Genomic DNA, 22,813 nt, shown 5'->3' with positions numbered 1-22,813 from the left:
GTAAAATAAATGTTGTTTGTGATCTTGACTGGTCCCAGCAGAGAGGAGACGGCGGTGGGGGAGAGGGTAGAGGGGGCAGGGGAGGTTAACCTCACTTTAATGAGACTAGGTACAGGATTTCCATTTCAACAGGATCATTTAATACTAGCGCGACCCTCGGCACACCACACCATTTAAAACATTATTTCTCACTCTTTTGTGTAATATTCAATATCCTCACTAATACTTACATTTTACAGCAACTTGAAAAGACAAAACTGTACAAGTGGCAAGCATCTATTTTACAACCTCCTCCCCCACCCAGCAGCACAGGGCTGTTCCTCTGTCTGTTGCTGTAGTGGAGTGGTCTTTTTTTTCTTTCTTTTTTTACAGTATTTTTTAAATTGAACCTTTATTTAACTAGGCAAGTTAGTTAAGAACAAATTCTTATTTACAATGACGGCCTACCCTGGCCAAACCCGGACGACACTGGGCCAATTGTGCACCGCCATATAGGACTCCCAATCACAGCCTGTCAAGGGGTGTACTAGAGGCGAAGTCAGGTGCAGGAGAGCAGAGTAATGTAAACGGGGGCACTTTTATTTTCGTTTCAAAAAACGAGAGCACTACATAAATCAAACGCGCTCAAAACGCGGAACATAACAAAAGTAAAGCGTGTAATAAAATACCACAATAACATGAAACAATTACACACAAATACACGATGGGAAACAGAGGGTTAAATACAAGTAGATTGATTGGGGAAATGAAAACCAGGTGTGTAATGAACAAGACAAGACAAACGGACATGGAGCGACGATGGCTCCGAAAGCCGGTGACGTCGATCGCCGAACGAACAAGGAGAGGAGCCAACTTCGGCGGAAGTCGTGACACAGCCAGTTGGAATCGAACCAGGGTGTCTGTGGTGATGTCTCTAGCACTGAGATGGAGTGCCTTAGACAGCTGCGCCACTCGGGAGCCCAAGTGATCATCTTTCCATAATAAAAAGAGTAAAAGAAGCTTTGCTATTTATACCAGATTCAATATTATAATACCACATTCAACATTATAATACCACAAAAATTATCCCAAAATATTTGAGGTTACACTAACAGTGATACTGTTCCAACAGTTTAAAAACAAGTTTCTAGCACCCTGAGAGTTGAGATATATATATTTTTTTTAAGATCTCTCAACATGAATTTGGATTCCCTTTTTGTCAATGCTTTATTGGCCATGCTAAATGAATGGTATTTTCCCTCCACTGCACCTCCCGCTCGTTCCCTTTACTCTGCTACGGGACATCAGTCTGAGTAGCACCGTCTGCTCTGATCAGTCTCACTCACCAATTAAAACCATGGGGAGTGAAAACTCCAATCAAACATTAACTGAACTATTTATGTTTCTACATCTAGGTCGCACATCAGTGAGGAGTTAAAAAAATATATATATTTATCCCTATACAATAACGGAAATTATTATAGTGTAACAGTTATTTAACAGATATTTAATAAATTAGTAATAAAGATGTACAAATGTTCAGCAAATCATTAACACATACCTTAGAAATGATCTGACAATGGCTTATAAATGAAAGTTATTATATAAAGTGTTACAACTGCGTGGTTAACTGGGATCAGTGTGAAGTCTGGAGGCTGGTCGGATTTAATCAGATCCATAATATAATGTCATCTGCAGGTTTCACTGTGGCTTATTGATCTGCCAGATATTGATCCAGAGTGTTTGTTCATTCATGGACAAGTTCACAGCTTTGATCACTGTGAGCATGGTGCTGAATCTACATCAAACATGCTGGGGAGTGATATCTCATCCTCGTTGCATGATTATAATGAAATCTGCATGTTCATGCACTGGTTTTCATCTGTTCCCTGTAGGGCTCATTTCAGCACCTCGGTTTACTATCATCAGGAAGTGCACCTGATCCATCCCCAGTGTGAATAGACTGATGTTGTTTAGCTTATTAAAGAGCCAATCCAACAGCAGAAGAGACTTTACCTTCCCTTTTTACATGATCTCAGAGGCTTGACTTTGCTGCTGTGAACAATGGTAACAGTACTTACCCACATTACACAGGTCCACACCTGTGGTGGCTGGTGGCACTTTAAATTGGGAGGATGGGCTAATAGTAATGGCTGGAACTGCAATGGTCTCAAACACATCACACACCTGGTTTCCATGTGTTTGATACCATTCCAATCACTCCATTCGTTATTATGAGCATTCCTCCCCTCACCAGCCTCCTCTGGTCCACACAGTCAACCCTTCACAAACTGCATCAACATGTCGGCTTTGTCATTCCTCCTGATAGGTCACTGAGGAGGAAGAGAAACCAGTCATCAAACAGTCATCACAACCAACCGAGTTCCTGCTCATCAGTCCTTCAAGACGCAGACACACACACAGTATTGATGACTTCAAAGCAATGATAACCCCCGACAGTGTAGGGGCCAGTAGGGATGTTCTGAGTAACAGAAGGCAGTAGAGTTGTTTTTGACTGTGAACGAGAAAGGGAAAGGGGATACCTAGTCAGTTGCACAACTGAATGCATTCAACTGAAATGTACTTCCGAATTTAACCAAACCCTTCTGAATCAGAGAGATGCAGGGGGATGGCAGTTTGAAAATCGACCTCCATCCAGGGATGGAAGATGTCGCTGTACTCCTAATTATCCCAATAGGCAAATGAAGAAGATTGAAATACTGCTCATTTTCAATAAAACTTCCGTCAGCATTCTAAGATAGCTAATGCTAAATCAGCCCATTGGATTCCATGAAAATGCGACGCCAAGCAATTGGGTGAGTAGCTGCTGGAGGTGATTTTGGAATGAAATGAGCTGCTTTATCAGTAGCTACCTAGAATGAGGATGAAAAAGGCAGTTTAATGAATAACTAGCAGTCTTTCAACCTTCTCAATTTGCCGAATGGGATAATGGGAAAGTAATGAGTACAGCGACACCTTCCATTCCTGGATTGTGGTACGTTTTCAAACCATTTCTCTTCTTGTTCACCAAAATGAAGACATATTTGGATATGACCATTTCGACTTGAAGGAAGGTTTACTGAACTTCAAGTCGAAAACCTTTGACTAATTGGTTCCCTGTTCACTGCTAAATCACTGGTTCTCAGGTGAGAGAGGATATTTTCCCTTAGTTGAGGAGGAGGTGGTAGATGCCTACAGTTCCACTTTAGTGAAGGAAGGCCTGGCAGAATGCTTAGATTCATGGTCAGTAGGCTATGATTAATCCACTTGAACTTCGAGTCAATTTTAACATGAAAAGCTAATTTTGAGTCATATTGATGGTGTATGTGCATTTGTCACACTTCTATTACTGTAACCTTCTACAGTAGCCTGGATTTCACCTGGGGTTTGTTTAGTAGCCTACAACAGAACGGTGTTCAATGTTAATCGAAACGGAAACGGTACTGAACAACAAGCTGAGGAAGAGGACTATGGAGGCCCAGGATTGTGTATGGTGTGTGCTGCACCTGTTTTGCAATGGCCACACACATATTGATCAGGCCACACCTCGCTACACCCACTGAACTGTAGAAAACATACCTCAAAGGATGTAAAATAACGCACTGTTTCAGGGAAACATGTTGTTCAGTAGTATGTTGTTCAGCGGCCTACAAACCGTCACGCAATGTAGCAAACGTTGAACCGAACTGATTGGCAGTGGTGGAAAAAGTATTCAATTGTCATACTTGAGTAAAAGTAAAGATACCTTAATAGAAAATGCCTAAAGTAAAAGTGAAAGTCACACAGTAAAATACTACTTGAATAAAAGTCAAAAAGTATTTGGTTTTAAAATACCAAAAAACTGTAATTGCTAAAATATACTGTACTTTAAGTATCACAAGTAAAAGTATACATCGTTTCTAATTCCTTATATTAAGCAAACAAGATGGCACAATTTTCTTGATTTATTTTTTATTGATGGATAGCCAGGGGCACGCTCCAACACTCTGACATAATTTAAGAAAAGAAGCATGAGTGTTTCAAGTTTTAATGTCACAGGCACAAGTAAAACTACATACAGTTCAAGTCGGAAGTTTACATACATCTTAGCCAAACACATTTAAACTCCGTTTTTCACAATTCCTGACATTTAATCCGAGTAAAAATGCCCTGTCTTAGGTCACTTAGGATCCCCACTTTATTTTAACAATGTGAAATGTCAGAATAATAGTAGAGAGAATGATTTATCTCAACTTTTATTTATTTCATCACATTCCCAGTGGGTCAGAAGTTTACATACACATATTTGGTAGCATTACCTTTAAATTGTTTAACTTGGATCAAACGTGTCGGGTAGCCTTCCACAAGCTTCCCAGAATAAGTTACATTTTGGCCCATTCCTCCTGACAGAGCTGGTGTAACTGAGTCAAGTTTGTAGGCCTCCTTGCTCGCACACGCCATTCAGTTCTGCCCACACATTTTCTATAGGATTGAGGTCAGGGCTTTGTGATGGCCGCTCCAATACCTTGACTTGGATGTCCTTAAGCCGTTTTGCCACAACTTTGGAAGTATGTTCGGGGTCATTGTCCATTTGGAAGACCCATTTGAAACCAAACTTTAAATTCATGACTGATGTCTTGAGATGTTGCACCACTGTCCCCTCTGAATGTCAATAAAGATACAATGTTAACTCAGATAGTCTATGTATCAGTCTTATTGCTTGGGGATAGAAGCTGTTCAAGAGCCTGTTAGTGTCAGACTTGATGCACTGGTACCGATTGACAATGCAAAGCAGAGAGAATAGACTATGGCTTGGGTAGTTGGAGTCTTTAACGATTTTCCAGGCCTTCCTTCCACACCACCTGATATAGATGTCCTGGATGGCAGGGAGCTCGGCCCCAGTGATGTACTGGGCTGTTCGCATCACCCTCTGTAGCGCCATTGGATCGATGGTGGTGGTACTGCCATACCAGGCAGTGATGCAGCTAGTCAGTATGCTTTCAGTGGTACAGCTGTAGAACCTTTTGAGGATTTGAGGGCTCATGCCAAACCATTTCAACCTCCCGAGGGGAAAGAGGTGCTGTCATGCCTTCTTCACGACTGTGCGTGTGTATTTCGAGCATTTTACGTCTTTAGTGCTTTGGACACAAAGGAACTTAAGCTCTTGACCTGCTCCACTGCAGCCAATGTGGGTGGATTGGCGGCGTGTGGATGGGGGCATGCTCATCCCCCCTGTTTCCTGTAGTCCACGATCAGCTCCGTGGTCTTACTGAAGTTGAGAGAGAGGTTGTTGCTCTGGCACCACACTGGCAGGTCACTGACCTCCTCCCTGTAGGCTGACTCGTGTCGTCAGCCAACTTAATGATGGTGTTGAAGTGTGCGTGGCCCAGCAGTCATGGGTGAACAAGGGTACAGGAGGGGAGTAAGCACACATCCCTGTGGGGCACCTGTGTTGAGGGTCTGTGTGGCAGAGGGGATGTTGCCTACCCTCACCACCCGGGGTTGCCTGTCAGGAAATTCAGGATCCAGTTGTAGAGGGAGTTGTTCAGACCCAGTGTCCTAAGCTTGACGGTGACGAGTTTAGAGGGGACAATGGCGTTGAATGCTAAGCTGTAGTCAAAGAACAGCATTCTCACATAGGTATTCCTCTTATCTAGGTGGGTGAGGGCAGTGTGGTGAGCAATTGAGATTGTGTCATTTATGGATCTGTTGGGGCTGTATGCAAATTAGGTTTAGGGTGTCTGGGTTGGTGGAGTTAATGTGTGCCATAACCAGCCTCTCAAAGCACTTCATGATTAAAGAAGTGAGTGCTAAGGGGGGAAGTCATTGTGGTGTGAAGCCTTACAGTTCTTGTGAACAGGAATAATGGTGGTCATCTTAATAAAACATGTGGGGATTACAGACGGGGACAAGGAGAAGTTGAATATTACCATGAATATGCCTGCCAGCTGTTCTGCGCATGCTCTGAGAACGTGCCCCCAGAATACTGTCTGGACCCGCGGCCTTGCGGTTATTGACCTGCTTAAAGTCTTTTCTCACGTCGGCCTCAGAGAGCAAGATCACCCAATCCTCTGGGTTGGTGATGGCCCTCACACCCGACATGGTGTTGTTGTCAAAGCGTGCATAAAATGCATTGAGTTTCTCAACGGTGTTTAGTGAGTCTGACAGAAGTTGTGCACGGCTGGAGGGAATTTAACAAGGAAGCAAGTTTTGAAAATCTGATATCTTAGAAAAAAAAATCACGTTTACATTTTATAAGATTCCCAAACATAATAAGGTAGCTGTGATGGAAGGTTTACTTGACTTCACCTTTCTTACCTCAATGCACAATGCCACTCTGAAGGTGAATGTAGGCCTGTAGGCTAAAAACAGTATTTACTTTGGCAACATAATATTATTTACTCATTTGTAGCATTGCCATTACATAGATTGAGGGCTTGAAACAAGGTTGCTAATTTCCACACTAAATATGAATGGAATCCAGATCAGCTTTTCACTTGATAGCTCAAGCCACTGAGGAGAAATAGGAAACACGTGGTAACTTGTCATTTTCAAAGAAACAACTAGCCTACGTGTGGGGATCCGATTCCTTCAAACAAAGTAGGCTACTTTATCCGTGATATATTATTCATCTCCCGTTTTGTAAAATAATTTTTACCCGGTGCCCGAAAAACGGTCTTTTAAAGTTGCCGCTGTCCATGGTAACGGATGTGATAGGCTGAACCTGGGAAAGAAAGAAGCTCGCCTCGTTCAGAATAGCAGCGGCGCTGGAGTAGCCAACAGTCGTCGTCTGATAGCTCCAGCCAAAACGGGACATCGAACCTTTTTTATTTTATTTATTTATTTGGTTCGATTGATATCCTCTTCTCAAACAAGATGTGACTTTTATAATATGACTAATACCTTTAGAATATTCATGTCAGGATAGCCGGGAGAGAGAACGCCGAGGGGGTTTTGCGAATGGAAGTTATTTGTTGTGAATTGTTTTGAGTATGTTATGCCGACGTGAGTTTGTTTTTGGGTTGTCTCTGTTCGCCGTGGACCTTTAATTTGGAATCTAACGACGAAAACCAGATCGCCGAGGGAAACCCAGAGTGAGGATTCTACGAAGCCAGAGAGCTCCCAACAGACCGGGGATTTAAATTGTGTTTGGTGTGCTCCGGGAGAAGCGAGAGTCAAAGAAAGAAATTCATGTGGCCATTCTCTCTTTAGCAAAATATTTTGGATTGCAGAATGAGCAAGGAAAGACCCAAGAGGAATATCATCCAAAAGAAATACGTGAGTAGTTACTTTCCTATTATTGTCATTTGTGCATACAATAATTTGACCTTTATAAGTTTGCACGTTCAATTCGCCCGTTTCGAAGAAAATGCATCCACTTCGATCACGGAGTAGGAAGGTTACCATTACACAGCTGTGGCCTATTGGGGTCGAATTGCCTTTCAGATATTGAAGTTGTAGAATGTGTTATCAATTAGACGTATTTGATTTTATAGTCTGTTATATTTATACAGTGTCTGTGTTGCTACAGTTCTTCAACATAAGACAAGGCTATTTATTTGATTATTAACTCGCAATGGAAGGGCAATGCGCATTGAGGACTCATCACTGTACGAGAAATCAATAAACCTTCCACAACTTAAGTCAGAATTTTCCACAGGAGCTGGCTAATTGTTTTCAGAATATATTTTTCTCCTTTAGTCCCTTTCAGAGCCACGAAGAGAGACCGCCATATCTCCCATGGCTGATTCCGGGTTGCATACCCCCATCCTGAGCAGCCCTCTCTCTATACACTGGCATTTATAAATTAACACTTGTTTTGCTGTTGGATATCACAACAACATTCACTTTAGTTATGTTGACGTGACTTGAGTGTAACTGAAAAGCACCGTCCGACCATTACGAGTGGACTGTGGCTCTTTAATTTTCTCGGTAGGGAGAGGACGCGTGGGTTAGGCAATTTAACATTTGCGAAGAATTTATAATAATTTTACAATCGTTGTGGAACGCTCAGGGGGAGTTGCTTGTCTGTTGGTTTACTAACATTGATATGCGATAAAGGGTCTGATCATTTTAATTTTGTGTTGCACGTATGTTACCTCAAGGAATGGAATATATTGCAGCCTGAGCTTGCTGAGTCAGAATGTTAAAGCTTCTCGGACATTTTTTTTCCTAAATGCGTATTTATGTTTAAGCAGACGGGAGACCCTGGATGCGGCTAAACGAAGTGTTAAAGGGGATAGTAGATTAAATGCGAACTTGTTTTTTGTGTAATTTTAAAGAGGTGGTGTTTCAGTCGCATTGCAGAGGTTCGTGTGAAGGGGAGGCAAGAAGCGACCATTTTCTATCTGCAACTACCTATTACCGGCGAATTTGTCAAAGGGGCTATGCCAATTTAGGTAATTTCAAGATTTTTACCCTCTGTGTAACCCAAAAGATTTTAAATATTTTAGAGTTTTAAAACAGGCGTAAACTAACCAATGACGTACTCAAACGGAGACACTGGCACATCCCTTGGCTGAGTTTAACCCTCACGTTACTGCGTGTCCTCGTGTGAATTTTCCTCATGTGGAAACAATGTGAAGTTATTATGAACTACTTTGAATAATAACATAATTTCCGATTATGCACGTTTTTATTTCCATATATTTAATCTCAAAACATTTTGGCCACGTGTGGGCCTGCTGTTTGGCCCACAACACTTGAGTTATCAAAGCACAGTGGGACCCTCATAAGGTGTGATTGTGGCCTTGCCCAAACATACCACTCTAACGTGATTAAAACGTTATACTTTTATATATTATGAGGTGAAATAATACTAATTTCCCGAAGTGTTAAGCATATAGCTAGTCTATATACTCAATACTTTCCCCAGAGCGTGATACTATTTCTCCCTAACATACTCAACTCTCACTGCAATGCTAAAGTAATCAATGCACTACATTTCCAACTTTCTTTGGGACAGATGAGCTAATTTAACAAACGAAAAGGACGCTAGGGAAATCTCAAGAATGAAGTTTAAAATTGTCTGATATTTTATTCATAACTTATGTAATTATAGATGTATGCTTATATGGCTATGTTTGTGTGGAATTGGACTGCACGGAACATGGCTGTCACATCTGCTGAGCTGCAGCAGCTGGGGTAAAAATCTGGTCGGACCAAACCATGCGAACAACAAAACAACCCGGAGGTGCCCCCTTCTCCTCAGGCCCCCAGGGGCCCCCCACTCAGAACGCAACACCCTCCCCCCAGAACAACTCTTGGCCCCTCTGATTTAACGTCCCCTTAATTAGCGTTAGAAAATTAGCCATGCTTGGCTCCTCAGGAACACTGGAAAAGAGTGAGTTGTGAATATCCCCCATGTGCTCCATCCATGTTATTAAAGTTCATAGGTCAGGGGAAAAAACACTTTATAATGCAAACAAGGCAGTTGCCGCTCCTTTGATAAGACACAAGTTAACCCCCCCCACCCCCCATTTTTTTTTTTAGAGGCACAAACACTCTTTCTCTCTGAAATTATATCTGTATATTGAGAGAATTTGGCGGGGGTGTAATAACTCATTTGGGTAGCAGCGTTTGCTAGATTTGTGGTGTTTAACTGAACATACCACTGAGAGGAGACGTGCAGCCAGGGCCATTTTGTCCTGACTAGGCTGTTCTCAGGATGTGTGGTGGGTTAGAGCTGCCTCTGATTCAGGCTTTGTGGCACTGGGCTGGCCTCTGTGTGCTGGGATAGAGCTTGGCTGTGTGGTGGGATAAGCACAGCTGCTGCAGGGGTCTTTACAAATGTAAAGAAGCTGTCAGTGTTTGTTTCATCAGGCACACAACTGATGAGGGCCAAGTTGAAAAATCCACCGCGGTGTGTGGAGCACAAAAAGAGGAAACAAAAATAGAGGGGGCCGGGGTCGAGGCCTGTAAAAGTTCCGTCCCCATTCTCCCTCCCCTCCCCAGTCCTTCAGCTTTACTATTTAAATTTCTGCCTCATATCCACCCATGAGAGTTTGTGGGTCTGAGCCTGAATGTGCTTCATTTAACCTTCTGTTTTAATGCAGATGGTCTTTTTTTAAATCCTCGTTTTCTTCGTGTGTGTGTAACACAGCAGAGTTCACAGTTCCGCCCTGAGGAACCTTGGCACTGTAACTGGGCCAGTAAGATGCTGTGAGGTACGTTTCAACAGGAAGGTTTCAGACACCTCATTCTACACCACTACCTTCCAACTTCTTGCTCAAGCATTCTTAGTATTAATCATAGTTTTTCCTCCTTTATATCGGCGGGACCACTGACTCCACAGTACATGGAGAGCCGGCTCTACGTGGAGAGAGTGGAACTGGCAGACACAGCCTTCTGATGCTGTTGCATTTATTGATGGCTCTATTCAGTTCTCTGTGTTTTGCCGTCTGCCAACAGACAATGTTCCACTTTACTGCGTCGTTACGGGAGCTCCCCAAACTGCCCGATTTAATTTGGGCCGCCAGTGATCAGCTGCAGCCAGCAGATCGCCTCCTATTCTCCATTCTCTGTCTCTCCCTGATTTTTACGACAGCTTTACTTCACACACCCTGCCCCTGTTACCCTGTTATGTAATGTGACCTTTCTCTTATCAGCCGTTACCATCTCGGCACAATCTCTGCACAAGGCCACAGTTCCCTTTCTGTTCATTAGATCAACCTCTTTATGGGCAAACTACCAGCCAGGCACATTCACTATTTTATTAAACTACCAGGGTAGTGCCATACATGCTGTACCAGGCAGATGAACTGCTGTGATATCATATAAATGGGGGGGTTTGATATTGTAATCATGTGCTGAAATATACTCTATCATATGTGCGATTATTCTGAAATGAGACTGTCTGACATTGCTGTATTGAAGGACTATTCAGAATATATGTTATGTATGAGACTCGAGTACACCACATATTCTCACTGAATGCTCTGCTTCATTTTGTGCCATGATTTATGTCTTCCTACTCCTGTGGGTTTGGCTGGACTGCCCTGAGTGGGACACAAGCTGCACTACACAGTGTGTGTGGCAGCCAAAGCTTATCTGTTCTGAATCCCTGAGGAGCTGAATAAGCATTTTTAGATGTCTTTGGTTTTGCCTCAACATTCTTCAACCCTGAGGTGGGAGGACACTTGACGGTAGTAGGTAGGCTGTATGGCTGTGACTGGAGGGCAGAACAGGGGAGGAAGGCGGGCATTATGAACAAGACACTTTGGCCGAGCCCATTCAGCTGGTGAGGGTTGTGTTCAGAGTGCGGTAGACTTCTAGGGAGTCTCTACTGACTGTAAAGGCTAATGGAATCATTAGTCCTGCCATCCAACCCCTAACCTAACATAGCAGGCGTAAAAAGACGCCTCAGCGGAGTCCCTACATATGTTCTTTAGGGCAAACGGAAGTTAGGTTGAAAACCTGAAACATCTGTGTTGTGACCGACCCTGCGGAGAGTGAGTGCATGGACTGCTTCTATGGTTGAGCTGGGGCTGGACACATCAGTTATACTCTCGGTCAATCCGGTATTATCTCTAGATCCCCTTCTACCACTCTGACTTACTTTCATCAGGCAGCAGTAAGCCTCCAGGGATAAAGCAATAGAGGTTCCATTCTGACTATATTGATCCATGTTACAGACTCCTAATGCCTTGATGCGTGATGAGCTGCTGAATGGGCAACGAGGAGGCTATTTTAGCCATATATTGTTATTCAACATGATTTATAAATCATTATACTCTTATGTCTAAATATAGTTGATAATCAGATTACACAGCTGTGTTATACCTGGTTTATAGAACTCGTATTTACTCATGTCTGAGTTTTGAATCGCAGCGCACTCATCATTGTAGTTTTTGGGTTCTAGGTTTCCACCAATTTATTCTATATAAATCGGTGATGCAATGATGTTTGTAGTGGTATATAATAGTTATATTTCATATGCAGCTGTATAATATCTGTTTCCTGCCAGAGAGCCCCACAGGGACCTTTGGCCACTCCCGTGTTAGCTTGGCACACTGACTTATCCACGGTTTAATTTGGAGTCAAAGCATTACTCCGATGTCATATTTACTGTGACGATGAAGGTATCTCTTTATTTACATTTTTATTGCAGTCATTTGAGGCCCTTGAACAAGCCGGTGTTGTTTTCTGAAAGATGACCTCTCCCTCGGTGCATGTTAATGCAGCCTTTTCAACAAGCGTCACCCCCCCTTCTGAGGACAGGCCTAACTCTGGGTGGCAGCTCCCCTCTCGATTTACTACAGTAATGAGCTTGTGCAGTAAGTGGCTGCAGTGTGTACTCTGCTCACTATAAACTGCTGGAGTAGTTGGGTGGGCTGCATTGGCTTTGTGGGGACCGAGTGGCAGGGGGGAAGGAGGGGTGGACTCGCACAGCTCAAAGGTGGGGAGGCAAGAAACCGTAGTTAAAAAAAATAAAAAATGTAGGTCAATGGAGGCGAGTTAGTTATCGCTCTGTGTGCTCCAGCACCATGTGAAACACATTAGTCTCCTGCTCCATCTTGTCTGGTAATAGAATACTGAGTTTTTTTGTTGTTTTATTCCCTCAGTGTCATTACTCAGCCAGGTGCAAAGAGCAGAGCGACACCGTTTCCAGTGGGATCAGCATGAGAGCAGAAGCTATGGCAGTTCTCTCCCGCTTAGCCAGAGAAGCTCTTCTAAACTGCTGTGGAGTGGTTGGCGGTGGGATATCTTGCTGCTTACAACACTCATGTATATTTGTCTGTAGTGTGTTTGTATTCATCTGTTTGGCGGGAGATCCGTCTCCTTGGTGGTTTCTTCGCGCTGCATTCTTCCCACATTTTGTTGTTTGGCTTCAGACTGCCAAAGGAAACATTGGAATCTTCCCCAGATAGATGTAGTGTAAACTGTTGGAATACCTCACCTTGCCTCTCCCTCTCTCACCATAAACAGGCACCCTGTGCTTTGTCCCTGTGGGTCAGCTAAACACAAGGCCAGGAGTTTGGTTAGCTACACATTCTGCTGTTGTCTTGGCGGCCTGAAACTTATAAAGATTATTCACAATATGTGGTTTCATAAAGCACATTGACAGATGTTCATTATGACCCAACAGTGGGATTAATATTTAAAATAGAAGAATTGTCAGAAATCTGATTCAGACAAAAGTAATGCCTCTTTGATCTCCTCTCTGCACAATGGCAGCATTTTAATGGCACTTCTAGCGGCTACATTTTCACTAGGCCTCACAGCAGGGGACTGTAGTGTTTGGTACACCCAGGGAAGGGAGCCAAAGCCCAGGCTGAAAGGCTGGCCCTGCCCCATGGCCCTGGATCAAATAACCCTCCCAAAGGAAGCACTAAAAACCACAACCTGTGACAGTCTGAGAACTAAAGAGGATAGAAATAATTAAATTGGGGTCTGTCACGGGTAGAATTTCGATCTTTACCGTTGCTAATGACCGAGCCGGGTAAAGGAAACTGATCTAAATGTTGATCACGTCATACAATATATGTAGCTTACGTCAGATCCATATACTGTACAGCCTTGCTTAAATCTCATTACATTGGTAATTTTCAGCAGATTTACACTACAGTCATTTAGGCCTATAGGTGTCTATCTAGGCCTATAGTATAGTGTGTGACTGAGGACAGAGTATGATATTTAGTAATGTTTCAGTTGGTAATCATAGAAGTTCAATCCAAAGCAACTCTGCCATGTAATGTAAACTGAATCTGGGAGTCACCTAAAGACAGGGTTACCATAGTGACCAGAAGGGTTTTTTGAAATGTATTTTCCATTCTCCATGCCATCGGAGGGGGCCTAGCCACTCCGTTACTATAGCAACTGCTGGAGTCTGGGCAGAATGGAGCGTCCATCGGTCTGTTTTGAGACACGACACTCCAGTGTCTGAACATAGTAGAGAGCTGAAGTTAGACTGTAAAGTAGCTTTGCACAGACTCTACTGAGGGGTGTGTGTAGGTAACAGGCTGAGAGGCATGACTGACTTTGGTATGAAATGTGTGGCAATTTACACTCTTGTGCTCTTTCAAGTATTTCACAACTAAGGCATTGCCTGACAGAACTAGCTGTTTGAGGCCTGTTCCCTTTAATATCACACTATTGTATTTTGAATGAAACCAGAAAACCTTTACCTGGTACTGTAAATGACAGTTCCACTGAAATCAACTGAGGCATTATTACTCCTATCAGTCATTGTTGCCACATTTACTTTACTACCTGAATGGAGAGCAAGTGGAGGAGAGGCAGCCATTTAGTTTCCTCTGAGTATTGAATGGTCTTGCTTGGATTGGTGCTCAGACATAGTTGAGTGGAACCGTTTGCCAACCTTGAAGGAGGAGCGTCTGAGGTACCTATATCACTGGACAATCTGCCAGACCCACTGGCTGAGGCAGAAGCCATGGTTTGGTGTGTGGCTTTGTCTGTGACGTGGCCTGACAGGACAGGAGGTGTGTGAGTGGTTCTCCTGTTTACTGTGACGTTGGCAGAGGATCCTGTAAGCGGTGACACCGTGGTAACTAGGTGTCTCTGTCTCCGTGGCAACCAGGTTTGTCTGTGTACCTGAGACAAAGTACATTTCACCTCCACAGGATCCCTTTGAGCTCAATTACCAACTAGAGGGAGAGAAGGAGAAGGAAGGAGCGAGAAAGGGATAGAGGTATGAATCAACCCTGCTGCTCCTCTCTCTAGTCTGCTGGGGACCCTTCCCTCCCTCCCTTCTATATCTGATCTAATCGTTTCTCATACATCATAATATTTTGCGCACGGCCCCACCGTACACTGCCTCCCAGTAACAACACCCTGTCCTACTCCTGCAGCTCCTTCCCTGGGCCTCTCCTCTCCTCCAGTCCCCAGGCTGCAGCGTGGTTCTTTGTGAGGAAACGGGCCAAGCTATGAGGTGAAAATCACCTCTTAATTGCCTGTTTTCTGCAGCTCTGTGCAAGTGAGGGGCTTTAGTGTTGTGAGCCCCAAACAACCTGAGCAGCTCCGCTAAACACCTGGCTTTGTGTCTGGGAGTAGGCTTGCCCACTGTAATCTACAGCCCTGCACTCTGAATGGCCACTTTCATCATGATTTCCTCAGCAGTGGTTTGTGTAAAGAGCATATCAAACATCTTTCCTCCCAATGACGTTTCTCCAGTATGTGATAATTGCCAGAACAAGAGATACAAAAAATGTGTTTGGGCTATACGGGCATGGACCTTTTTCTCTTAGTTTCTGTTGGCTATTAGATTTAAAGGCTGTGGTGTAAGAAGCCAACACCGCGTTGGATGCATGTCCATGTCAGTGAGTGTTTGTGAGCCCAGAGCAGTAGCATGGTATAGAGCCATACTGGGGCCCCTCTGTGGTCAGCTTCCTGTCAACTGTCTGTTCTGTTGCGGTCTCCTCCATTACCAGCAAAGTAACGGCTAATCTTATCTCCCTGACAGTTAGCATTACACTCAGCCTTCTCTCCTGCAGCCATCTCCTTTGAGCTTCACTCTACCAGTCCACTCATTGTCTCTGCAGAAAGAGAGCGCTTTAGTGACAGTTTAAGTTTCTCCCTCCCAGTCAAACTGGCCTGTAAAGTCCAGGCCAGCTAATCACTAGCTGCTTGTATCTGTCATCCACAGTGTGTCCTGTTGGTGACCCTGGGCCTGCTGCAGGAGAGCAGAGTTCACAGCTTCATTAAACCACATGAAATCCTCCACTTAATTTCTGTTGGCCCTGATAGTTGTTTTCCTCCAGCTAACAGAGCTGTGTAGTGCGACTACAACCTAACACAATCATTTAGTCTCCCAGCATCTGGCAGGCGACTCTACTCTCTGAAATCCATCCACCTCTATTTTTATGGGGCATGAATCTGTTGAAGCCACGGCTGCTGCTGGCTGTCTGGCTTTTTTTCTCCTGTTGTAAATAACTTGTCTCCATCAGAGAAATAGATTCCATTGTTATGGGTCATTTTCAGGCCTACTTTGTTTGAACGTCAAAGGAGAATAGCTTGTGAATAAAATGAATACAGTTGAAATATGATGGTCAAACGCCTCGACTATATTGAGTAACCGTAGTGCTGAGGAAAAACCAATGACATTTTCTGCTGCTATTGTTTTGGTTCCTGGAACATGGCTGGTAGGTCGGTTAGGGGTTAAGCACAGCGTTTGTATGCTGTGAACCCTCTGACCCTGGACGTTTACAGACGGAACAAAGCAGCTTTGCGTCTCTAAGCTCAGTCAGCGCTCTACTGGCTGTGCTGGGGTCTGGCCTCACGCTTGCATCAACACAGCTCCCCAACCGCAGTGATAGTGCATGATGGGAGCTGCAGAGTGCAGAATACTCCTATGTTTTGGGGTAAGAGTAACCCTCCTCTTACCCCATGTGCTCTCCCATGAGCCTAGTTTATTTTTTTTATTTTTTCTTCTCCCCACTACTAATTGACTGGGAACATGGCTCTGGGAGCACGGTGCTGCATGGATCCCCCTGTCTGTCAATCGCTCTGCTTGCTTGTGAGCGACAGCTACAGATGTGTGCCCTGTTCGCTCGGTCTGTCCTCAAACCACAGTACCGTGAAACTGTCAGTCTGCCTCTCTTTCCCCACTCCAGAGAAACTCACAATGCCTTTGACTTGTAGTTTCTCAGGTCGTGTCTACACTTGACACTTCCATGTGACTCCTGCTATCAGAATACAAAGATCGCATTGAAAAGACTGGTCTAGATGTACAAAAGTCGCTTTGTGGTCTAATTCTGTTCAGATCTGGCTGACCACATCAGGTGGTCAGGGATGCGTTGTGTGGGAATTTCTCCTTCGTCTGAATGCAGTCAGGCTACCGGAAGCGCATACAGTGGGTGAAGCCCAGCAATCCTCCCGCCAGTCTCCAGAAATACATTCCTAGCATGTGAGGAACATTTTTGCAGGCCTCATCAATGCTAGCCAGCTAGTTCATATTTAGAAGGTCAAACAATTGCGTTTTTCTAGATATATGCTCATTCATTTGCAATCCCTTTAGCATTGCTAGCTGGCTAACTACAGAGGTTAGCTACTGCCGTCAGTTGCGATTTTATAATTTAGCCTATTCCACCGTTTGTAGAATGCATACTGGCGATTGAATATAGCCCGTCAAAAGGGAGTCCGGACACACTGGACACTGTAGACTCATTTACATGTAGGTGTAGACTCCTGACGCTTTCAGAATTCCATGATCAGAACTCTGATCAGAATTCCAAAGCTGCATGAACTGTCAAGTCTAGACACGGCCCGCTGTGTCTTGGGGATCCCATGAGGTTTAATAGAACCACTGATGTTTGTGTAAATGTGGTCTGTGCACAGCCTTCTCAGCTGTGTTGGCTATTTATTCTAAATTCTCTTCAGTCCATGCCACTGAAACAGATATTTGAGTTTGACTATACTCAGTTCTGATGTATTGGAGCTGGTTATTTGCCTTTAATTTATAAAGGTCTAAATGCTTTTCATTCATTGATAAAGGTAGACAGTAGTGCTTCATGCTAGTTTGGTTTAATGTTCTCCCTCCTCACCAGAGAAGCGAGTCTAAACCATACAGTTTTATTTTAGTCCTGTGACATTAATTCATGGAAAAGCTGAGTGTCTGACTCTGCAGTGTGCATATTCTCTCCCCAAATGAGGGCATTGATGTATGAAGAACCTGTCAGAGGAGTTGATTCCAAAAGCAGCCGTCTCTTCCTCAAACACACGACTGTTCCCAGTGAGCCCACAGATTGACAGCCAAATTTAGATTATCACCTTATATCAGTCAGTAGGACGTCTTGGCGTCTGTCTATACCTCTACCCCTCTTGGCTTCAGTTTTGTGTTCAGGGCCAAGTGTTTCTTTCTGTCTCACAGGATTTGACGAATAGCTTTAATATACTGTTTCCTTTTGCTCTCTGAGAAAATAACTCCAATGCAAATCAAATCCAACTTTGTGTCACCTGCGCCGTATACATGTGCATACCTTACTGTGAAATGCTTACTACAAGCCCTTAAGAAAATATTTACTGTGAAATGCTTACTACAAGCCCTTAAGAAAATATTGACCAAATAAAGTGACTGTGCAAGGGTCATTCTGTGAGGTATAGAACTACTACTGCCTTTTCTTTTTCCTACTTTATAAACTTTCCCCCTGTGGTTTCTCCTCACCCCTACACTCTGTTGTTCATTGCCTGTCTTCTCCATCCATGCTGCCATTGTCCGTTCTGAAAGCGACTCTGTGACAATGCCACATACCCCCCTTCATTTGTGTGTGTGAGAACCTGTTCCACTAACCTGATGTCTGCAGGTGTTTGTGTTTAACGGTGTGGTCAGCCATGCGTAGTGTAGGCCAACTGTATGGTAATATGAGACCAGTGATTGTACAGCAGTGATTCTACTCTGAGCAACAACATGGATCTGGGAAGCACCCGGAACTTCACTCATTCAGCTTTTCTTACAATGGCTGATTGACAGCTGGCCCTATTTAATTGTTGTATATTTCTTATGCCAAACAATGGAGTAACGCGTTAAAGGTCTTATGTGCCGTGATTTTTAATGTAGTTTTATGTATTTGCAAAGGAGGATGGGACTGACGCGGATTGCCAAGCCCAGTATCAATGTATTGTCTACATCTAACTGGCTTTTATTCTTCAAGGCTGTTTGGACAAAGGCAGTTGTCTGAATAGGGATGTGTGAGATATATGCACAGCTGTGCTCTGCTGAAAATAACATTTCCTCTCTAAAGCCACAACAGACAGAAGTTGGAATAGAAACAGGACAGGTACACAAGGTATCCTCATAAGAACACACACCACCATGTTTTTGTGAAATTATAATTCATTCTTTATTCAATGTATTCATCATACAATCAAATCTTATTTTATTAGACCTTTCCTGTACTAGTTCTACAAAATAAATCTATAGTAATTAAACTGCCCATTCACATTAGAGGAAGGCTGTCGGAGCCTGTTTCTCCATCTCCCCAAAAGAGCCACTGCTCATCACTCCTCTCACACCTTGCTGCATGATTCTGTCACTCTGCAAATGAGAAGCATATTCCTCACCTTCCTATTTATGTGGACCAGGCAGCTTTGCTCCCGCTCAGACAGGTGCTAGCTGTGTTCGAGGGCCATGTGTCTGTTCTGCTCGCACTCCCAAAGATGTGGGCTGTCCGCCTCCACCTGGGCTATCCATGGTACAGCCTGGACAAATTGCTGGATATAGTAACGTACGTGCGAACACACACAGGCTGCTGCTAACACCTTTCTGAGCTGAAGGCAAGGGCCTATCTTTCTTTGTTGCCGCTCTGCTCAGAGTGGAACGAGGTAGTACAACGAGGGGAAGGAGGGAGAGCCACAATGACACAGACCACCCCCACCCTTCTCTTCACCAGATGAAATAGAGCTTCACCTGGTCTTATGTGGCACTGTGGACCTGAGCAGTCAGAGGAACTGACCGGCTGCCATTTTTACTCCGTTATCTTCCTGTAGTGACGATTGAAAAGTAGGTCAGATCAGAGGCCTCGTCAACCCTGCGCTGTGCTGCGTCAAGCAGGCCTGCGTAGAGCAAATATGCCTCTGCTGTCTCAGCCTCTCTACTGTGTTTCTGTTCAGTGTTTCCTTCCGCCAGCAACCAGCTTGACTTCCCACTGCTTCTGAGCCCCTAGACAAGAGGCCCAGGAGGCGTGTGTGTGTGTGTGACCGCTGAACCTCTGTGCTTGGAGGGGTCTGTTCAGTGTCGTGCTGCAGACATGAAACGAACTGACGAGTGATAGGGTTGAGGGGGAAATGGAGATCGGTGGTGGAGAATAATGACGGCTTCTCCACACAGACCAGCAAAACGGGACCGGAAAGGGGTTATGAACAGAGGGAGTGTGACAGAACTGGATGGAGAGAGATTGAGTGCAGTTAGTCTGTTGAGGAGAGAAAGGAAGCGAAGAGGGAGAGACCAGCATGCTGCTGTTGTTAGGGCATGGGGGGAGAATGGGTGGAGCCACCCACATGCCTTGGCCAATCCCTGCCAAGCTCCCTGCTCACTCTGCTGTGTAGTTGGCTGAGGTCTACATGGCAGAACAAAGTGCTTTTGATAGGCAAGCAGCAGTGTAACCAGACTCTGGGGGTTGAGGGGCTCGGTGGTGGTGGGGGGGGGGGGGTAGGAAGGTAGTCTCCCTCCCCTGGGTTTTGTCATGTGTTTAAATGGCTAATAGGAGCTGAAACGAGCTCAGGATGGCACTGCCACGGCCCTCCGTTCCATCCAGCCCTGAGCTGCTGCTGACGTAAAATATCCTGAACGTAAAGCTGAATAGAGATCAATAAAATATTAAGACCACAGCAGTTTCACAAGGTCCCCCACTTCTGTGTAATGTTGGCTCAAGATTATTTGAAGCTTCTATCACCCTTATCAAACTGCATGGAATCCCAAATGGATGTTGTTTTTAGTCTACAAGTGGCCAACACTCCTGTCTTTTAACTCTCATGCATGGCAACATCAACTCAGGAAGCATGGAGCCGGTCTGTGTGTGTGTTTCCACCACACCAGGCTTTGAAATAATCTACTCTGTCAGTAAGGGCTCTCTCTCTCTTCCTGCTCCTCCCCTCTTTCTCACTCACTAGAGCGTTCCACAGACCCTGGTCACTAAGCTATCCCTCTGGTCTCTGCTCTTCTTTTCTCCTCCTTTCATAATTTAGACGATCACATTTACCAGCATTCAGACTGGCACACACGAACATGCACACTCATGCAAAGATGACTGCCAGAAATGCTCCTGTATTTGATTTTACAGTACCAGTCAAAAGTTTAGACACCTACTCATTCTAGGGGTTCTTTTATTTTTACTATTGCAGGAAAGAAATTCCACAAATTAACTTTTAACAAGACACACCTGATAATTGAAATGCATTCCAGGTGACTACCTCATGAAGGTGGTTGAGAAAATGCTAAGAGTGCAAAGCTGCCAAGGCAAAGGGTGGTTACTTTGAAGAATCTCAAATATAAAATATATTTTGATTTGTTTTACACTTGATTTTGGTTACTACATGATTCCATATGTGTTATTTCGTATTTGATGTCTTCACTATTATTCGACAATGCGGAAAATAGGTCAAATAAAGAGAAACCCTTGAATGAGTAGGTGTGTCCAAACTTTTGACTGGATTGGCAGCCAGGCCTAAGACCAGAGAACAGTTTGACTTAGCACTTTTGAAGTAGTTTGTTTCTTTTCAGATGACTGGCACTACGCCCCCCCCCCCCCCCCCCCCCCCCACTCACACACTCTCTCACACACACACACACACACACACTCACACACACACACAAGTGAAAGTCACCGTAGCCTCCTGTAAGTGGGTGACTGACCAGCCAACCCTAGTCTGTTGGGTGAATTCTCCAGGTTCCACTGAGGTGTGGTTGAGAAGCTTCCTTGCAGTCCTGGCCTGAAGAAAGGGAGGGTTTCATTTATTCCTATGGGTTAGCTAGATAGCAGCATTGCAGGGAAATGTCCAGTTTTTCCCCATGGTGACCAGACAGGACCTTTTGGCTGCTCTTCCTGTTCAGGTGGTTACATCATTAGTGTGGCATTGTGGGTCATCGGCCTATGTCCATTCAGAAATCTGATACCCGATAAGAGTATCCCCACTGCCGTCTGACAGGACGACTGGTGTCAGGAGTTTCACTAATGAGAGAACCACCTAGAAAAGATTTGTCAGAAGTTCCGATGAAGGGGAAATGGAAAACGGACATCACTGATTTGCAGGAAAAAGTCTGGTCTCAGTAGCTCTTAATCTTTGACCCATGATGATGCCACAGTTTTTGTCTGGTAGCCTGGTCTGTTGGCCACTAAAAACTGAGAGAACAGACTGTAGTGTGAGTCTGTAGCGAAGCATTACATCATGTGGATGGAGATCCCAGGGAGCAGACTGTGTGTGTGTGTGTGGGAGCTGAGGGAAAGTGACGGTATGGAAACAAAGGTTTCTGTGTTCTATGGTTGTTCCGTAGCCTTGGCTTTATTCTACGAGGTGAAACGCAGGAAGATGGAGGAGTTTCATACCATATCACGGAAGCCTTTATTCATAACGTCATTGAAGTTACCTACAATGTGCGCGTGTTAATTTGGAAATGAGTGTGTGAACCTGAGGAAAAACAATGGAGTCACATTGGCCAGAACAAGGGGAATGTCCTCTGTCAAAGGTATTCCCACAGAACTGCCTACTCCAATGTAGTATCTTCCAAGTGTTCCGAAGTAGCTTTTATAGAACAGGATGTTCTAGAGGTCAGGGAATAAATGTGTGCAAAATAGGGATGCCATTTATGTCGTGTGTGTGTGGTTAACATTGCTATTGAGGATACGTAGTTGGTTAGTCTGGTTCAAATCAAAATCCCCACCCACCACTGACTTGGCTGGACTGCAGTGAACTGGCTGTAGAGGAGATTTGGAGGAACCAGAGGAAAAAGACTTGCACGTTTTCAACTGAGCAGATGAACAAGAGACTAGTGGTGCACTGACATGTCACACTTCGACTGGCAATGTCCTCTGGCAGTGACAGTAGTGTGAAGGTGGGAGGAGGACTGGGAAAGATATCAATGGCTGCTCTCTGAGTAACAGATGTTTCGGCCAGCTACTTTTGTACGATCTGTCTGCCTACTGGGGACAGTGGGGTTACAGTCCTGGTGGCGCCTTAGTTTCCCCCCATGCCCTCCCTGCCACAATACAGCTCATCTTAAGCAGGATAACCCTTTTTTAAGCATTCATGCAGAGGCCCCTGTGCGACTGTCAATACGGGCCTGTGTGCGAGGAAGTGACGGCGCAAGGGTGTGACTGTGTAATTGGGTCTCCCTGAGACTGATCTCTGCTCTCATGGTTTCTCTTTTGGCTGATGCTTTGTCTGCTTGGCAGACTCTGATTGC

At 44.4% G+C, this 22,813-nt stretch overlaps 1 protein-coding gene across 2 annotated transcripts in view; it reads left to right on the top strand.

Annotated features, from left to right (window-relative positions):
• Positions 1 to 6,488: 6,488 nt before the first annotated feature.
• Positions 6,489 to 22,813, top strand: part of LOC110496365 (protein Jumonji) — an 84,728-nt gene continuing 68,403 nt past the window's right edge. The window contains exon 1 of one of the 2 annotated variants that reach the window (XM_021572227.3): positions 6,489 to 7,236. In XM_021572227.3, the coding sequence (XP_021427902.2) occupies positions 7,192 to 7,236 (45 nt within the window). In that variant the 5' untranslated portion in view covers positions 6,489 to 7,191. The remainder of the gene's footprint in view (positions 7,237 to 22,813) is intronic. The other variant, XM_036952932.2, reaches the window with a different exon arrangement.

The sequence above is a fragment of the Oncorhynchus mykiss genome, chromosome 18 (genome assembly GCF_057628025.1).
Source record: "Oncorhynchus mykiss isolate SJ-2025 chromosome 18, ASM5762802v1, whole genome shotgun sequence".
NCBI classification, from domain to species: Eukaryota; Metazoa; Chordata; class Actinopteri; order Salmoniformes; family Salmonidae; genus Oncorhynchus; species Oncorhynchus mykiss.
The sequence above is the reverse complement of the archived record's forward strand: the minus strand, read 5'-3'. Positions and strand labels throughout refer to the sequence as shown.